A 16,767-nucleotide genomic window follows, 5' to 3' on the forward strand; every position below is an offset into this window, starting at 1 on the left:
GCCCCACAGTATCCATCTGAAGCCAAAGTCACTCCCCCACTCACGGATCTCTTGTGTCTCCTCAAAGCATGTGAAGAAACCTATAGATTTCATCCAATTGATCCGTGCCCCGAAGGCCTCACAGTAAATAGCCAACGTGCCCTCAACATACAAGGCCGTGTCATCTGCAAACTTCGAGTTAAGTAGCTCCTTCTGTCTAATTGGGAGCCTCAACCCTGTGAGACCGACCACCTGTGATCTCAAATAGTAGCCCAAAGCCTCGACCACAAACAAGAAGAGAAAGGGAGCGAGTGGGCAACCCTGGTGAACTAAGCGAGAGAGAGGAAAGGCCTCGCCTATGTGTCCTTTGATAAGCATCTGGCTAAAGCTTCCTGCATATAGCGTTGAAACTCCTCTGACCCATCTGCTTGAGAAACCCAATCTCCTCATAGTGCCCTCCAAGAAAGACCACTCCACCCTGTCGTAGGCCTTCTCAAAGTCCAAGAGAAGGACGGCCAACAACGATGACTCCTCCCTGGACCAATTCACTGCCTCCCAGAACGTGAAGATGTTGTCCAAGATGCTGCGTTCCTAAACAAACCCAGTTTGTGTATCATGGATGATGTCGATAAGATGGGGCTGTAACCACAAACTCAAGACCTTAGCAAGGATCTTGTATGCAGTACAGTCGTCTTAGTTGCATCAGAGCACATCTTCATGAGGAGAATCAAAGTGGAAGGAAGATGCCTTCAATCCATGGATGGTTGTGTTTTTTTTGTCATTGCGTGAGGTTTAAAGAAAGCTAAGAAGAAATGTAATGCTATAAACATGGCTTTTGTAAGCTTCAAAAGGAAACCAATGTTTGTTTGGTAGATTGCATAAAGCTAAGGAAAGCTTTATGAAAGCCAAAGTACGTATAAGGCAAGAGAGAAGAAATTCTAAAGCTCTTGTAGTATGTGATCTTGAAGACCTTGAACAAAAAAAGGCTACGTGCAACAGGTAAGTTCTAAGACTATGTACTATTTAAAGGCGACTGCAAAAGTTCCTCTTAATTCGCTTATTTGCACCCCATTTTTTTGGATGCTTTACTTTTATTAAGGCTCTTATAGGAGCCTAGTATCTACTGTTGTAGTTGTCTATAATCGTGGCAAAGTAGCACAAGACTTTAAAGTCACATACAGTCTATTTGCAATTGTGACAAACAAATTGCTTGCACAATTGGCTTGAGTAGAGACCGAATCCCCGTGAGTAACCAGAGTAGACTCTTGCATTTAAAAAAACTTAAAGACTTGAGCAGAGACTAGACTATATACATAGTCAAGCCGACGATGTGTCGAACAAGCAAGAACCTCCCCAAGATGATTGGAAATAAAGGAAAAAGGAGAGGATACCACAATTGGGAAACTCAAAGAACAATTGAGAGACATGATTACCGTTGTAAGCATGGGTCGCCAATTGCAAGATGGACAAGGGAATCTCTCTTTGGTCCTCGACATGTTTCAATGGGAGAAAGAGAAGCAACATGCCAATCATGTAGAGCATCGGTGGATCGATGGAATGCTTTTTCTTTTGAGAATTCTACTATATGTCATAGAAATTTTTTTTTTGACTCTTTTGAGGTTAATAATAAAGAATGATTGCATTCATGCATTTCTAAAAGAATTGCCTTATGGTGTATCATCGGCTTGAGGTGTTGACCATAAAATTAATCTACTTCTTAATACTCTACCTCTCTTCATGAATCCTTATTGGTTGAGTGAAGAAAAGAGACGAGATAGCAAGAGAATGGGTCATATTAGAGCAAATAAAGTTTAACAAATGAAGTTCGAAGTCTAAGCAAAGGATGAAGAAGACCTGAAGGGAAACCGTAGGGACTTGAAATAATGGCAATGGGACTTGAACTATAGGGACTTCCAATAATGGTAATGGGATTTGAACTATAGGGACTTCTAATGGCAATGACATAGCAAGCTATCAAAGCACTAACAAGAGACCCCCACCTCTCATCAAATTGGAAAAGTGGAGAGACCTCTCTCTTTCTCTTAAAACTCTAGTGAACACGGAGCATAGTTGAGCTCGAGTGATCAAGACAAGGATAAAGAAAGCAATGAAGATCAAAACCTTAGCTGTAGTTGCAAGATAAGACTAGTAGCGATGACAAAGCTGGATAAGCCGAGGACATAAAATTCTACAAGGACTAATATATTGTGAAATGTTCAAAATCATACGTGCAAGTGTGGTGTTACGCTCGATAAAGCAAGGATATAAAAACTACGAGGACACGGTTAATGCAAGAAGCCACTCCAACTAATTGAAGAAGCAATTGAAGGTGGGATCAAAGACAACCATTTGGTTTTGATGACGAACGACCTTGTTTTGACTGGGCAAAATATGGGTGGGGCAAAGCAAAGATGTGAATAGGAACATCTTTTAACAGATGTGGGACATTTGGCGAGAGAGAGACTTGATGAGTAGGCTATCTGGGAACAAAACCAAGGATAGCAACTCTGTTCTGTTTGAAGATTCGAGATTCTTCGCCTGACAACTTTTGGCAATGCCATTCGCCGAGCATGCTTTGTATAAAGCATGATGCCTTTCTCAAACGTGCATGATATTAAAATGAAAGCACGACGTTTAGTGACTCGATCAATCATGTGAATCCGAATTTGTCGAAAGCATTGTTTGTGCAAGCCTTTCTTAAGGATGTGGTGATCCTGCTTAGATGTCGATATGCACTAGACGAAGCACACCCAAATCAACTTAGATCGACTAAATGCAATGAATACAAAAGCAAAGCGACGAGTTTCTTTTCCTTTTAGGAAATAAGCTTCACAAATCTTGCCATTCATATTGTTCACACATTGCTAACGTTGGTACAGCATCGATATACTGTACTACTACTCTAAATATAAAAAGCACACTTGGCCATGATCAAGGCTAAAAGAGCTGAGCTAACTAAATGGAGATTTTACACGCTCCTTTACCCAGGGGCCAGAGCAATTTTGGAGACGCATGTTATCATTTTTCCATTAAGGATTGCAACAAATCATTTTAGAGGGATTCTTGCAACTGCCCTAGTAGGTAAGCATCAGAGAGCAAAAAGAAAAATACAAGAATAAATAAGAAGATACTTATTGCAATAGCTTTTTCCCTCTGAGCATGCCAAACAAATATTCCAGCACACGTGCACCATCATCTCGGAGTCCAGAATGCATATATTCGCTAGTCACCCACAATCTGGCCCCAGCAATTTCGTCAGCTGTTTCCTCTGACAAGCTGAAGTTTACATACATGTCTTCGTAATAGACTGCAGCTGCGACTGGAATCTACACAGAGGAAAATTTAGCGTCTCTCTCTCTCTCTCTCTCTCCCTCCCTCTCTCTCTCTCTCTCTCTCTCTCTCCCTCTCACCACACTTTCTTTCGGATGAAATTCTTAAGATTCTATATCGTGAAAAGGAGTCCCCAGAGTGGGGAGCTCAATATTACATCATCAGAAGATTTCATTATATGACAAGAAAACAGCATGATCTATATGATGGGTTTGCAGACAATCAAAGAAAGATTGCCGTTGTCACCTTCTTAAGAGCTGTCCAGATGGGAAAACCCCCAAACATTACCCTCTCACCACACATGCACACTTTTTTTTTGGGGTAAAAGAGAGATTTCTTTCAGAAAACACATACTTCTCTTCTTCTTTTTTGGTGGAATCCATTTTTGTTCGGAAACACTTAGGTACACACACACTTTTTTGGGTGAAATCCATTGACCAAGATGTTGCTCGTCTGACCTCATATCTCACACTGAGGTTGGAACAACCAAACCTCTTCACAGAGATATTCACCACGAATAGTATGAAACAATTTCGTGAATATTCATTTGCACACAGAGGGCATTTGAGCGCTTTGTTGGTCACTTAGGACCACTATAAAGCTGTTCTAATTTCTAAAAGCCACAAGAGGGCGTGTTTACACCTAGAAGAATGCACGAGTCCACCTTTTGGCAAAAGAGAGGGCATTTATGAATAAAAGCATGCACTGGTTCATTATGCACAAATGAAAACCTTATAGAGCAGGAACTTTTATAGACAAGAATGTCAACTCTAGTGTTTGATTGAAGAATCTTGAGCTTCTGCTATGTATCCCAAATAAGTTGTGCAATGCAAATTAAACATGTTTTGTCCTTGCTGAGTTGTTCTCCATGTCTTTGACATAATTATTTTGCAAGCACAATACATAATACTTTGAATGTTCCGCATTTCAAGCCGCAAAATCCCCATTGAGAAACCTTTTGTTACCCCTGCTACTGGGATTGTGAGAGGTCTACACAAGCTTACTTGATTGGAATTCAAGGCTCCTTTATCATACAGAGGAGGCCAGTCTTCTTTGGTAGCCAAGAGATTGGCCACCTCTTTCAATGGTCTCAGTGCCGCAATTTCATCAAACATCCATGGAAACACCATCTGCTTGATATGTACATTCCACAACAAAAGAAAGATTGGGAGATAAATAACCTATAAATTCTCCCCTTAGACATACAATATCACGGGCAACATGACGTATGAATAACATATTTCTTTCTAGAAGATATAAATTTCTTCATCTTGTAAGAAAATATGTTGACACAAAGTGAATCACCTCTCCTGTAAAAAGGACTGGTTGTCCATTTTTGGCAGCCTTCACTGCATCAAATTGATCTCCAAACTCCTCCCTAACTCGATGAGCAGCCCAATTTGATGCTGCACCCTAGAAGACACACAACCTAGCCGTTTTATCAAATATCCTTTTATTCCACTATTACAAGGGCATTTTGAATTAGAACATTAGAGACTGCTAAAGGAAAAAATTACCTGACAATATATTGACTCGTGCATCAGTGCATACAAGGGGTTTGTATCAAAAGGTAGCCAATTTTCAAACTGCATATTGCAGAAATTCAGATCAAATAAAAAATATAGAATATGTACCCATAGGTTATGACCGGTCAGGAAAGGCCAGTATGAATACGAATGGTAGCAGGTAGAAAAGCAAAAGTAGACTACCATTCGAAGGAAAACATCACTAAGTTTCTTCTTGCATCCAGGCACCAGCACAGGGTCCCATGCCCTCTCAAATCTAGCAATCATATTGAAGATGGGTCCAAATGTTAAGTTCTTGTATTAATGAGCAGAAAGGTGGGAAGAATAAAAAGGTATTAAGGCTCACAAGTAATGTAGCCGTTCAAAACCTCCACTAGATCCCAATCCTGACAGCCCTGAGAGTTGTAGACCACATGGGCTCAATTTTCCCCCAGACGGTAAAGACACCTGCTATGAAATATCCAGAAGAGGCATAAATGGCAGAAATGTCAAAGATTCTGCTTCAGATAAGTAACAATCTTTCTTTTGTTGCGAAATTATGTATCATTCTTTTTAAAATCCAAAGTTACAATCCTGCTACGATTACAAACACTGGGCCAAAATCAATTAAGATGCTGAATACAGAGCATAATCAGTGGAGGCATGTTCCTCACGGTGAAATAAAAAAGGCTTATTTAGTTAGCATTGGTTAGGAGTAGGAGAGGGCCAGCAAAAACCATGCACGTCCATAAAGAAAGGTATTTCCAAGTCTGAAACGCAGGACAACCTCTAATCATGCTTGTCATTCTATGTACTTTTGAGCACCTCACTCTCCTGCTATGCCATACTGCCAGGATAAAAGTGAGTTTCCTTGGATCTGTTGACAGGACCATGCTGGAGGATCTGCTCTAGAAAGGTCCATATGAAGGTGTCAGAGAAATTGTCAATGCCAACATGATCCTGCAGCCTAAAAATAAGTCTTCAGGCATCTCGAGAACTGCAGATGCTACAATGCCCAGCTGTCCCATCTTACTAACAAAATCTATTTACACCTAGGCGCATCCATAGCTGCCCCAAGAAATCTCGTATGCCACCAAGCCCAGCCAATACAATTGACAGCCCGGCAAGCAGTGAACATGTAACTTACAAATCCACGAAACCACCTATCTATTACGATGCACGATAGATTATGAGCAAAGATGTGGTCACACCAAATGATGCATGGTAGCATCATTGACCCTCCAGCACCCATATCACCATTAGCCACTGTTCTACCCAAAGACCCCCATGCACAAACAGCAAAAAGGACGCTTTCTGCGGTCAATTGCTCTAGCTAAATTAGAAGGTCTAGACGCTTAGACTTCAAAGCCCACATGAACGCTCTATGCTAAACAGAGACCTATGCAAGCTATACCATCATTTTGTGTCCAAGCGATCCAGCTAGAAAAATAACCTGAGAACAACTTATGTTATCAGATGCATCAACAAGCTAAAAATTTACAGTCCAAACTATCCAATAAGAAAAGTACAAAAACATATGTACCTATTCACAATGATGAGGAAGCATAAATGCATCTGTGAGGTCATCCCCAAATTTTGGTTGTGAACAGCAAAAAACATTTAAATATATATATATATATTTTTTGCAAAAAGAGACTTCTATTAAGTATTAAAGAAAAACCGTTAGGGCAAGCTCCATACGGGATACATCATGCAATGCACGAAAAGCTCAAGAGCCAAAAAGAAAGGATTGAGGCTGATAGTGCCATCTCAATCTGGTAAAAACCTCCGAGAAAAAGGGAGAATCCCTCCAAACTCGAAGAAATATAGTCCTTCTAGAAGAGGCTGCCCGTGAAGGGCCCTGCATGCTAGCCCATATGGCTATCAAAGTGCGAACCGTGTCAGTCCAAATACCCGTGAACACCTGTGATGGGTGTCTCTGGGTGCCATCCAAGGCCTCAGTACATCTAGCTCTCCAAATGTGCCAAGAGGAAATGCTAGCCAAAATCTCCCAAGAGGTGTCCACTGAAGCATGATAAGCTCTGAAGGGAGTAAGTGGTACATCTTGAAGAGAGCAGGGCTCTATCACCTGCCGGCGGACCGAGAGTGCCCAAGAAGAAGGCTCACCCTCATAAAACACCTGGGGCCCGGTAAAGGATAACCATGCGACTGAGCCCCAAGTCATGAAGAAAGGGGAAGTGTGAAAGATGCTGAGTATCCGAGCAACCCCTTTCCAAACAGTCCTCGCCTGACTACAGTCCCACAGGCAATGTCGCACTGACTCCTCTGCAGAATGACATCGAGGACAAGTGGGATCAGCCCCAAATCGTGATCTCCACAGGTTCACTGCAATCCCTCCATGAATAGAAAGTCAAAAGAAAAGAGTGATCTTTCTATTTCTGAGGGATTTCCAGAGCCTCCTCCAAAAATTTCTACGCAAATCTGCGGTGATGAAGAAGCTTTCCCAATGGGGGGCTCTGGAAGGAATCCAACCCCTACTGTTCAGCTGAAATCTCCTAGCATTACCAACCGTGAAACGAAAGAAGGGAATCCCCCTCTCTCGGTGCCCATGATCTATCCACTCCCACTCTCCTGGGTCCCACTGCAAGCACCTGATAGGTGCACCTCCATATAACCACAACCTCCAGGATCCCAAGGCCAAGAGCAGAGGGGGGTTGGGGTCTAAGTACCACTGCAAGCCCGCTCCACGGTCCACAAAACCAGCAATCCCGACAGGCTGAAAGGCAACCTCAAGAAGAATGCCATCCTTGGATGTAGATAGTAAACCTCCATCCCCAACGTCAAAGACCAGTGCGTCTTCCCCGAGACCTCGGAGAGCGATCACCTGTAAAGGAACTGATGTCCTCGAAAAAGCCCCCATCCAAGTGGTGGAAGTAATAGGTAACTCAACTGTCCATTCCACCAGGATGGCTGCACCTATCTGCTGAATCCTGCGTGCTACCCCTCTGAGGTGACTCACGGACTGCAGTCTCTGATCCTCAGGTAGCTTGATAAAAGCTTTCCAAGTGCCTACTGTGTAGGCGGGGCCTCTCTCCCATTTAGACCACTGCATGTAATGGGAAGTGCCCAGTGATCTGGCATGCTCGTCAAGAATACTATCATTCCAAATGATTGGCTGCCTGTCAATCTCTTCGATGGTAGAAGGTGGAATCCTTCGAAGAGTGTTCCTGAAGCTCCCCCAAGCTTTCAGGATGGTAGTCATGAGAGGAGAGGCAGGAGACCTGAGAGGGGCGGAAGTGAAAATCCAGCGAGGGCTGTCCACCCAATCATCTCCCAAGGTTGGTGTGCAAGCCTGAATGTGTCCAAAAAAGAAATCCTTCCAAGGTTCCTACCTAGGCATGAGTCCCCTCACCACTACCTTACAAAGCAATGCCCTGCACTGCAAGTCCGGGTCAATGACATTAAGGCCCCCTTCACATGTAGGGAGAATAATGGTCTCCCAGGCCACCCTTGCTGCAACATCTGCTATGCCATCAAGTCCACTCCATAAAAAATTCCTGACTGGTCTGATGAGCTGAGTGATGTAGACCGGCACCAGCAAGAACACACAAACCAGGAGGTGGCCAAGAGAACCTGGTTCACTACCACAACTATAAATGCAAGGTCGAGTTTGGCACAGCTCCAGAAAAGGAGCTTTTTCCTAGTACTGGGGCAAACTGTTGTGCTGGAGAGATGTCCAATCCTACCTGGCATCCCAACTAGATAGGAACACCCCTCTGAATCCAAGAAAAGCCAATGTCAACTCCCCAGCCTGGAGTGTCCTCATGACTGATCCAAAAGCCAAAGGATTTATGCCAGTTAATGTGTGCCTCTGCAGTTGAGCAAAAAATATCCAAGGCTGTCCGGAAAGAATCAAGTGACCGCGAAGAGGCCTCAATAAAAATAGCAGTGTCATCAGCTAACTCATAGTCAAGAAGCTCCTGCTCCTGTCTCAAGGGCAATCTCAGCCCAAAAAGCTCAGCCTGAGATCTAAGAAAGATACTCATAGCTTCTGCCACAAAAAGAAAGAGGAAGGGGGCTAAAGGGCATCCCTGACGAACTGATCTGGAAATCTGAAACCTGTCACCCCTTACCCCTCCAATCAAAACCTGGTTATGGGCTGATCTATAAAGGGAGGCCACCCCTCTAATCCAAGCATCTGAAAATCCAAACCGTAGAAGAGTGCCCTCAAGAAAACCCCAATCTACTCTGTCATAGGCTTTCTCGAAGTCCAAGGATAGAACTGCTAGCCTCTGCCCACTCTGCATAGCCCACTCTGTGGCTTCCCAAAAGGAAAAGATATTATAAAAAATGCTCGTGCCATGCACAAAGCCTGTCTGAGTATCATGGATGAGGTCTAGAAGAAGGGGCTATAATCGGATGTTGATCGCCTTGGCAAGGATTTTGTAAAGAGTGCCCAAAAGAGTGATAGGTCTCCAATGGGATACAAAATTCCGATTGCCACCTTTCGGGATAAGGTGAATGAGTCCCTCGGTCAGTGAGTCACGCATCTCACCCGAGTCCCAAATGCCCTGCAAGGCTGAAGTAATATGATCACCTATCATATCCCAAAAGGCTATAAAAAAAGGAGTAAGACCATCGGAACCAGGGCATTTGCGCTTATGAAGGGCAGAGAGAGCAGTCTTGAATTCTGTGTTGGTAAAGTGTGCATCAAGTGAGCATAACATCTCTGGGGTGACCAACACAGGTAAACTCTGCCAAACTTCATCTCTAGCCACCCCTCTGGCCTGTGAGTTCGGATCTGCGGAAAGTAGGGAGGCATAGAAAGCTGTCGCTAAGTGCATGACAGTCTCCGGATGGGACTGCAAAACGCCGTCAGAGTCAATAAGCTGCATGACACTCTCTACTATGTCTGGGACCAAGTGTAGAGAAGAAGTGTTTATTGACTCTCCCTCCCATCTGTATCCAAAAGGACTCCCGTGCATGGAAGGCATACTCTGCTCTCTGATCAAGCAAGGTCTACAAGTGAGCCCTTGCCGCAGCAAGGCGCTCCTGTATCCAAGCATCTGATGGTCGTTTCTGCTCCTCCCTCTGTAAGGCTGCCAACTGCCGGCGGATACCGATCTCTCGCTTGAGTACCTTACCTTGTCGAGCACTAGCAACGGAGTGATAAAAGTTGCTGATACTGGCAAGTACTGTGGCCACATGTGAAGGACCGGCCACCCCCCGTGCATATGAGAAACCCAGATCTCCAACACTGCCTCTGCGAGAGTCTCATCCGTGTATAAGGCGTCGGGGATCCTGATGCTGTGAGACCGTCCTCTCAGATGAGGCTCTGAGATGGACAAAATTACCAAAAAATGGTATGAAGTGGAAACACCGCGTGCAATGCAAACTGTCCCCCCTCTATCAAGAGCCCAATCACCCACATAGAATCTGTCAATCCGAGCATGGATAGGCATCTGCACCCTATGGTTCGACCACGAAAACAAAAGTGATTGAGACTGAATAAGAAATGCATCATCTAACCAAACATCTCTGGCACTGAACCTGAACAAGAAGGCATCCCAAGCTGCTCTCTCAAGGAAGTGGATACCACCTTCTCTGCCCCCTTTCTTATCAGAAGGTGCCTCAACCATGTTGAAGTCACCTCCAATAATCCACGAATCCACCATGTCAGCCCACGAGAGCAACTCTTTCCAAAACAAAACATGGTCCCCTTTGTTGTTCGGAGCATAGAGGTTGAGGAAACCAACCTTACATCCGTCAATCAGAAGTAAAACCCACTAGGCCCTGGAGGGGGTTATGGTACCATGTCCAATGACCAGAGGGAGAATAGAATCTCAAACTGAAATGCATGTACCTCCTCTGGTTCCCAAGGCAGGAAGAATGTCTCTGACTTGGAGCAATCTCTGACATCTAGTTTGTGTTTCTAAAGAAAAAGAATGTCTAGGGAACCACCTGAAACACCTGGATGGAGCTCATTCCTGATCAGCTGTCTGCGACGGCGATGAGGGATGCCGCCCGATCCTTGTATATTCCAACTGGCATCCTCATTGGCAGGAGAAAGTGGGTTGGAATACCTTACCCGACCTGGTGGCGGAAAAAGAAACCTCTACCGGAGCAAACCTCCTGCCATATACACGAGGTCCAAGGGGAGGAAAGTCCACAGGTGAGAGAGAGAAGGATCTCTCAAAAGGGATGCTGATAACTGGCTCTCCAAAAGTAGAGGGTACAAAATCATCATCTAGGAGGCTAGAGAGGTCCTCCAAAGCGAAAAATGAGTTCCGTTGAGCCAGTCCTAGGGAGGGGGTACGAAGGATTCCTACCGAAGCAGGAAGAGAATGTAAGACCCCCTTCCCTCTGTCCAAAGAGGGAGGCACCTGTACTGGATCTTGATCAAAAAGTGGTGCAGACAAGGTACCACCAACCTGGGCTGCTGAGGAAGGTACAGCCTGATCCAAGGGTGGAGTCGAACAAGGCTCCTGAACACTAGTCTCCTCCCGAGGCTCCAAGGGGGTAGTCTCCAAAGAGGTGGAGGTGTGAACTAAAAGTAGAGGGCCTAACCGCGACCGGAACCCACCGTGGGCTAGAGGTGGTGCGGGGTGCCAAAGGGACTCGAGTAGCCCTAGGAGGGGGGGGAGCCCATGTTTGAGGCCATGTCTGTGGAGCGGTAGGTCCTGCTCCTGCTCTCTGTCGTAAGCTAGTACGAGCTGGTTGCTTTCTGGGCCTCTTTTTCTTCTTTGGGCAATCTCTGGCGAAGTGCCTTGACGATCTGCAAATCCTGCACTGGTCCTGCCGACCTGCAACCTCAAATCTCTGGTGGAAGAAAGACCCATCGGGTCGCTGTAGCATGATGTGGTCATCTGAAATATCGGGGTCCTGAACAATGACCCTAACCCTGGGTACCCCATCCATCCTAACCGCCTCAGCAGCCGAAGACGGCTCGCCAGGGAGAGGGGGGATCTTTGCTACCACACCAAACCTCTCGCCAATAACTGAAAGAAGCCGGTGATAAACTGAGGGAAGACCAGGGAACCTCATGAAAACAGAAACTCCCTGCGTGTCCTCTTCAACTAAGTCAAATCCCAATTGAAAAGGAAACAAAAAAATCCTCCTGTAGCCTAGAAGTAGAAACCCGGCTTGTAGCAGGTCTCTCGTGACGTCCGGGGAATCTAGGCACACCTGAAAGAAACCCCGTCCCAACAAACGAACATCCTTGAGGTGGGGGGCGAGGTCCTGAGGAAGCGCTGCCAGCATCCAATCTCTAGCTTGTGACCTGGAGGGGTGTGAGCCATGAATGCGTGCGAAGAGAGTCGTGGAACACTAATGCTCCAAATCCTTTTGCAACTGCTGCAGCTCGTCTTTTGAAAAAGTGATAGTTCTCGTGGCCGGTGTGAGCGGAGACGGATTGACTGAATGGGAACCCATTCGTCAATCGAGGTGTGTTGGCCAATTCAAACACAAAAAATAAAAAACTCCGTCCGCTTTCCTGAAACCCAAGAGACCCCTATAAGCGAATAGGGGTACTCTAGATGAAGGAGTGGGTGAAGGAAGAAGGGAGAGAGAAGAAGAAGCCAAGGAGGAGTCAGTAAGGGGGCAGCAAGGAGGAGGAGGAGAGGAGGGGAGGATAGAGGAGAGGAGGAGTGGAGGAGAGGGGGAGGAGAGGAGTAGAGGAGAGGGGAAGGAGGAGAGGAGGAGAGGAGAGGGGAGGAGAGGGGGCCTCGAGCGGGGGGGGGGGGGCAGGAAGAGCAGGGGGGGAGAGGAGGGGACGGGGGGGGGACATGCAGGCAGCAGCACGGGGGAGTAGGCTGCAGCGGGGGAGGAGCAGACTGCAGCGCAGGGGGGGGAGGCTGCAGCAGGTAGGAGGGAGGGGCAGCGCACAGGGGAGAGGGCAGCGAGGAGGGAAGGGAGAGGGCAGCGAGGAGGGAGCAGGAGGAGCAGCAGGAGGAGCGGGGAGAGGAGCAGCAGCAGGGAGGAGGAGCAGCAGGAGGGAAGGGAGGGGGCAGCGAGGAGGGGAGCAGGAGGAGCAGCAGGAGGAGCGGGGAGAGGAGGAGCAGCAGGAGGAGCAGGGAGAGGAGGGGAGCAGCAGCGTGCTATGACATTTAAATATTTTCTCCGCTCTACACACAACTTTGAACATTCTACATATGGATAGCCTGGCTTTATGGGCAATCAATGGAACTAGACACAAAAGTGGCCATTAGAGAGCTGGTAACATGAAAATTCTTAGAGAGTATAGAAGGACCATGATGAGAAGATGGTATTTTGACCACCCCTTGAAAGACAAGAATATCTCAAAGAGGAAATCACTTTATTCAAAAGACAGCTAATGTGCAATATTAGGGGCAGCTCTCATGATCTTTAAGTGGAAGCAGGCAGATGGACTGAATCTCCAAAGGAAAAAAAAACTTGTAAATTGTGCCACGCAGACAGCATATCAGATGAACACCACATGCTTCTCCACCACAAAGCGTATTGATACATCAAGGAGAGACACATAATATAAGACTTGGAACTGAAAAATCTGCAATGCCCTTTAAATAACCAGCCAAAGAGCAGGGTTGAACATTAAGGGGGTAATGGAAAACCTAAGAAAATATTAGATATGGCACAACATTAAATATAGTGGATGCAATTACATAGCCATATGAGATAACTATAAAGCAACAATTTGTACTCATTGATGAGCATTTCTCATATTACCCCATAGATCATGTTGAGTCTCCATAGGATGTCATATAATATCATATCATATGGAGAAGAAGTGATCGGGAGACATTGAAGGACCGCAAACATATTCACTCTCTTCGACGTGGGGAGACAAACCACTAGAGTGACGATAGCACTTGTCAGACAGCGGGCACCATCACCAAGACTACAGAGGAGGATGGCCTGGACAGGTCGAGAGACAGCACTGTTCTATCACTGACTGTCCCCCTCGATGCCAGCCCTCACCCAATCCTAAGCCACTGTCAGACGAGCTCCTCTTGCTTTCCTCAGCTGTCCAATGGAGTTGGTTCCATAGATATCATTTTCTTTTCCCAAAGAAAAAAACTTGCTCTTGATGCTAGGAAAAACAGCCATACAAATCAGCAATTCTTCAGACGTTGATCATGGGAAACGTAATACCAAAAAAGTGGCTGAAAGGGAAATCAGCCTGTTTTCACAGAACCCAACTTGCTGCCTAGGGACTCTCTGAAAGAGGGGGTAACAACCAAGGAGGAGCTATACAATCAGTCAATCCCTCGTGTCGTGAAAATATAAAATATGCCTGCAGGCCAAGCCTTGCAGAAACGCCGACAGTTGCTCTAGATCCCACCATATGCAAGGTGTATATGCTATCGTGCCAGATGGCGACCAGAGTGGCCGTGGGTGAAACAGAGTGCTCGCCCATCACAAAGCTCCAACGTGCAGCCCAGATGTTCCACGCCGTAATGCTGGCCACTATCTCCCAAGCACTATCTCTGAAGAGGAAAGGGGGTTATGCTGAGCCGATGGAGTCGCCTCATGTAGCTCAATCTGAAGGATGCCGTGGCCATATATCTTGTAAGTTGGGGAGACATCATCAATGGGGAAGGCATGCCCTCCCTCTATCAACCAGGCTGCCGTACCCACGTGAAGTCTCTCTAGATCCTCTAGACGCGAGTCACAATCCCAACATATCCTATATGCTTTCGAACAGCTCCATAAGCAGTGGGAAATCGACTCAAGAACTCCGTAGTGCATATATGATACCGTCCATCCGTGCGCCTCTGCTCTGGCCATGGTCCAATGGGAAGACCCTCATGAAACCAATTGGAAGAAATACGAGATCTTTCGTGGCCACAAATTGGACCATGGCCACACCCACAATCTAGCTCTAACCTCCTAAGGCACCTGCTACTTTGCCCAATGTCTCTCGCGAAGGAGTCCAAGCTTACGCCTCCAGCTAAAGACATCGTCCTATATGTGTCTTGTGAGAGAAAAAGGGCACCTCGTCCACTCGCTCAGATCCCACTAAACCTCACGCAGGGGATGGCCCTCCCAAATCAAGCACCATCAATGTGCATCCTGATCCGAAATGCCAAAAGGGTAAAAAAACCAGTCCTTGCCCAAGAGGCCCACTACCTTAATCATCTACCCACTAAAGCAAATCCAGGCTCCCATCCATCTTTGGGTCACTCACATCAACTGTCTGAAGGAGCCCTCTTGGCCCTACCTTGAAGAAACGGGCCTGGCCTATGTATCGAAACATAATCTGCAAGGGTACCCCAATCCTGGAGACCTGCCCAGCCCACTTGCTGGCTACATAAATCTTTAGTACCGATTGCCACGACTCAGGAATGGCTGTGTCTATCTCCGTCATCCTTGAGCCATCTCCTTGAATATGAGAAAGAGCTCCAAGCCGTGCCTCTATGTCCATGAGGAGCCTCCTCCAGGTCCCAAAGGAACTGACTTGACCGCTATCCCACTGTGCCCAACTTATGTGGGTCCATTGTCCAAGCATGAGACCATCTTGATCTCGTTCTCGGGATGCCTCTCACAATCCTCCCTGCACCAGGGAGGAGCCCAAATGAGTCAACCTGCCAATCGCTACAAGAGTCTAAAAAGACTTCGTATCAATCGGGAGCCCTTCACCATTAGGAGGGCCCTTAAGAAGATCCATCTATGAGACTGTTGCCACTGGATTCCAGTTTGTGGAGTGTTCTTGAGTATCCCTCACTGTAGAAGGGGCTTCTAGGGCCCTGTGCCTGGGGTAAGACCTCTCACTACTAGTTTGCCTAAGAGGGCTCTGCTCTGCATCTTTGGGTCAATGATGCCCAAGCCTCTTGGGGCATGATTACTGTCTACTAAGAAACTCTGGCTTTGGTATTCCTTGTGCCATCTGATCCTGCCCACAAGATGTTACGCACTAAACTTAAAGCGCCTAAGTTGTCCGATGCATCCCAATGAAAACACCAACAAGATGCTATGTACAACGCCATGGCAAGAAGGCCCTATTTGGCCACCACAGCCCTGCTTGCTAGAGAGAGTTTGGCCGAGCTCCAATACAAACGCTTGCGCCGCACTCTCTTCGAAATTGGGGTAATTTCAAATCTCGAATCTTCTAAACCTCCTCAATCCCTATTAGGAAGCCAATGGATTTGGTCCAATTGATCCTAGCCCCAGAGTCCTTGTGGTAAATGTCCAAGGCACCCCTGACCGCCTCAACACTCGCTACTTAAACCCTCCACGTAAAGGACCGTATCATCAGCGAACTCCACATCTAACAACTCTTGCCGAATCAGGAGTCTCATCCTGATGAGGCTCCGTGACTTGAGAGCTAGAAAGCAGCCCAGCACCTCAGGTACAAAGATAATGAGAACCGTGTGGCCACCGATAAGCATCTAGCTCGAGCTTCCCTTATACAGCGTTGATACTCCTCTGAACCATCTTAGTGATCAAGATCTTACCAACTCCGCTAAAAACACAAGTGGAGTTATTAGCACATGTAACAATAACCCCCTTGAGTGCATCTCCCAATAGCATAAACGAATGGTGGTGTGCTGTAATGTCCTTGCTAGCACCAATACCAAAATACCATGCATGGGAATTTGCCACCCACATGCATACCAAAGGACTATTGATGACTATTATAGCAGCACAGATATTCTCATGCACTCACATGGGTACCTATGTAAGCACACATTAATAGATGCCTATGATGTGTACTTACAACATGTAATAGCACTTGCTAACATAGACATGGTACCCTCTTGCAATGATTCAATGGATGGTACTTTGTAGCGTTGACAACACCGTTATTCACACATCCCAACTTTCCTTAGTATTTTAATATTTCGTATTTATTTTGTTGCACATGTTACTGATATTTGTGTGGATTTTTGGTAGATTTTTTTTTGTAGGATTCTAACAATCAAAATCCATCGCTTTAGTCCATGGAATACTCATCTTTCAATGTGTGCATCAGACAATATTTGATGACAGTTAGTGAGGACTAGGCTAAAGG

General features: G+C 46.1%; 1 protein-coding gene across 3 annotated transcripts in view; it reads right to left on the minus strand.

The window, feature by feature from the left end:
- Positions 1-2,789: 2,789 nt before the first annotated feature.
- Positions 2,790-16,767, minus strand: part of LOC147905653 (alpha/beta-Hydrolases superfamily protein) — a 42,745-nt gene continuing 28,767 nt past the window's right edge. For 2 of the 3 annotated variants that reach the window (XM_087381154.1, XM_087381149.1), the window contains exons 6-11: positions 5,182-5,285; positions 5,019-5,091; positions 4,827-4,895; positions 4,615-4,722; positions 4,314-4,439; positions 2,790-3,305 (exon numbers count right to left, since the gene is read on the minus strand). In XM_087381154.1, the coding sequence (XP_087237280.1) occupies positions 3,111-3,305; positions 4,314-4,439; positions 4,615-4,722; positions 4,827-4,895; positions 5,019-5,091; positions 5,182-5,285 (675 nt within the window). In that variant the 3' untranslated portion in view covers positions 2,790-3,110. The remainder of the gene's footprint in view (positions 3,306-4,313; positions 4,440-4,614; positions 4,723-4,826; positions 4,896-5,018; positions 5,092-5,181; positions 5,286-16,767) is intronic. The other variant, XM_087381158.1, reaches the window with a different exon arrangement.

The sequence above is a fragment of the Dipteris shenzhenensis genome, chromosome 1 (genome assembly GCF_047967505.1).
Source record: "Dipteris shenzhenensis isolate YYH24624 ecotype China chromosome 1, Dip_SZ_1.0, whole genome shotgun sequence".
NCBI classification, from domain to species: domain Eukaryota; kingdom Viridiplantae; phylum Streptophyta; class Polypodiopsida; order Gleicheniales; family Dipteridaceae; genus Dipteris; species Dipteris shenzhenensis.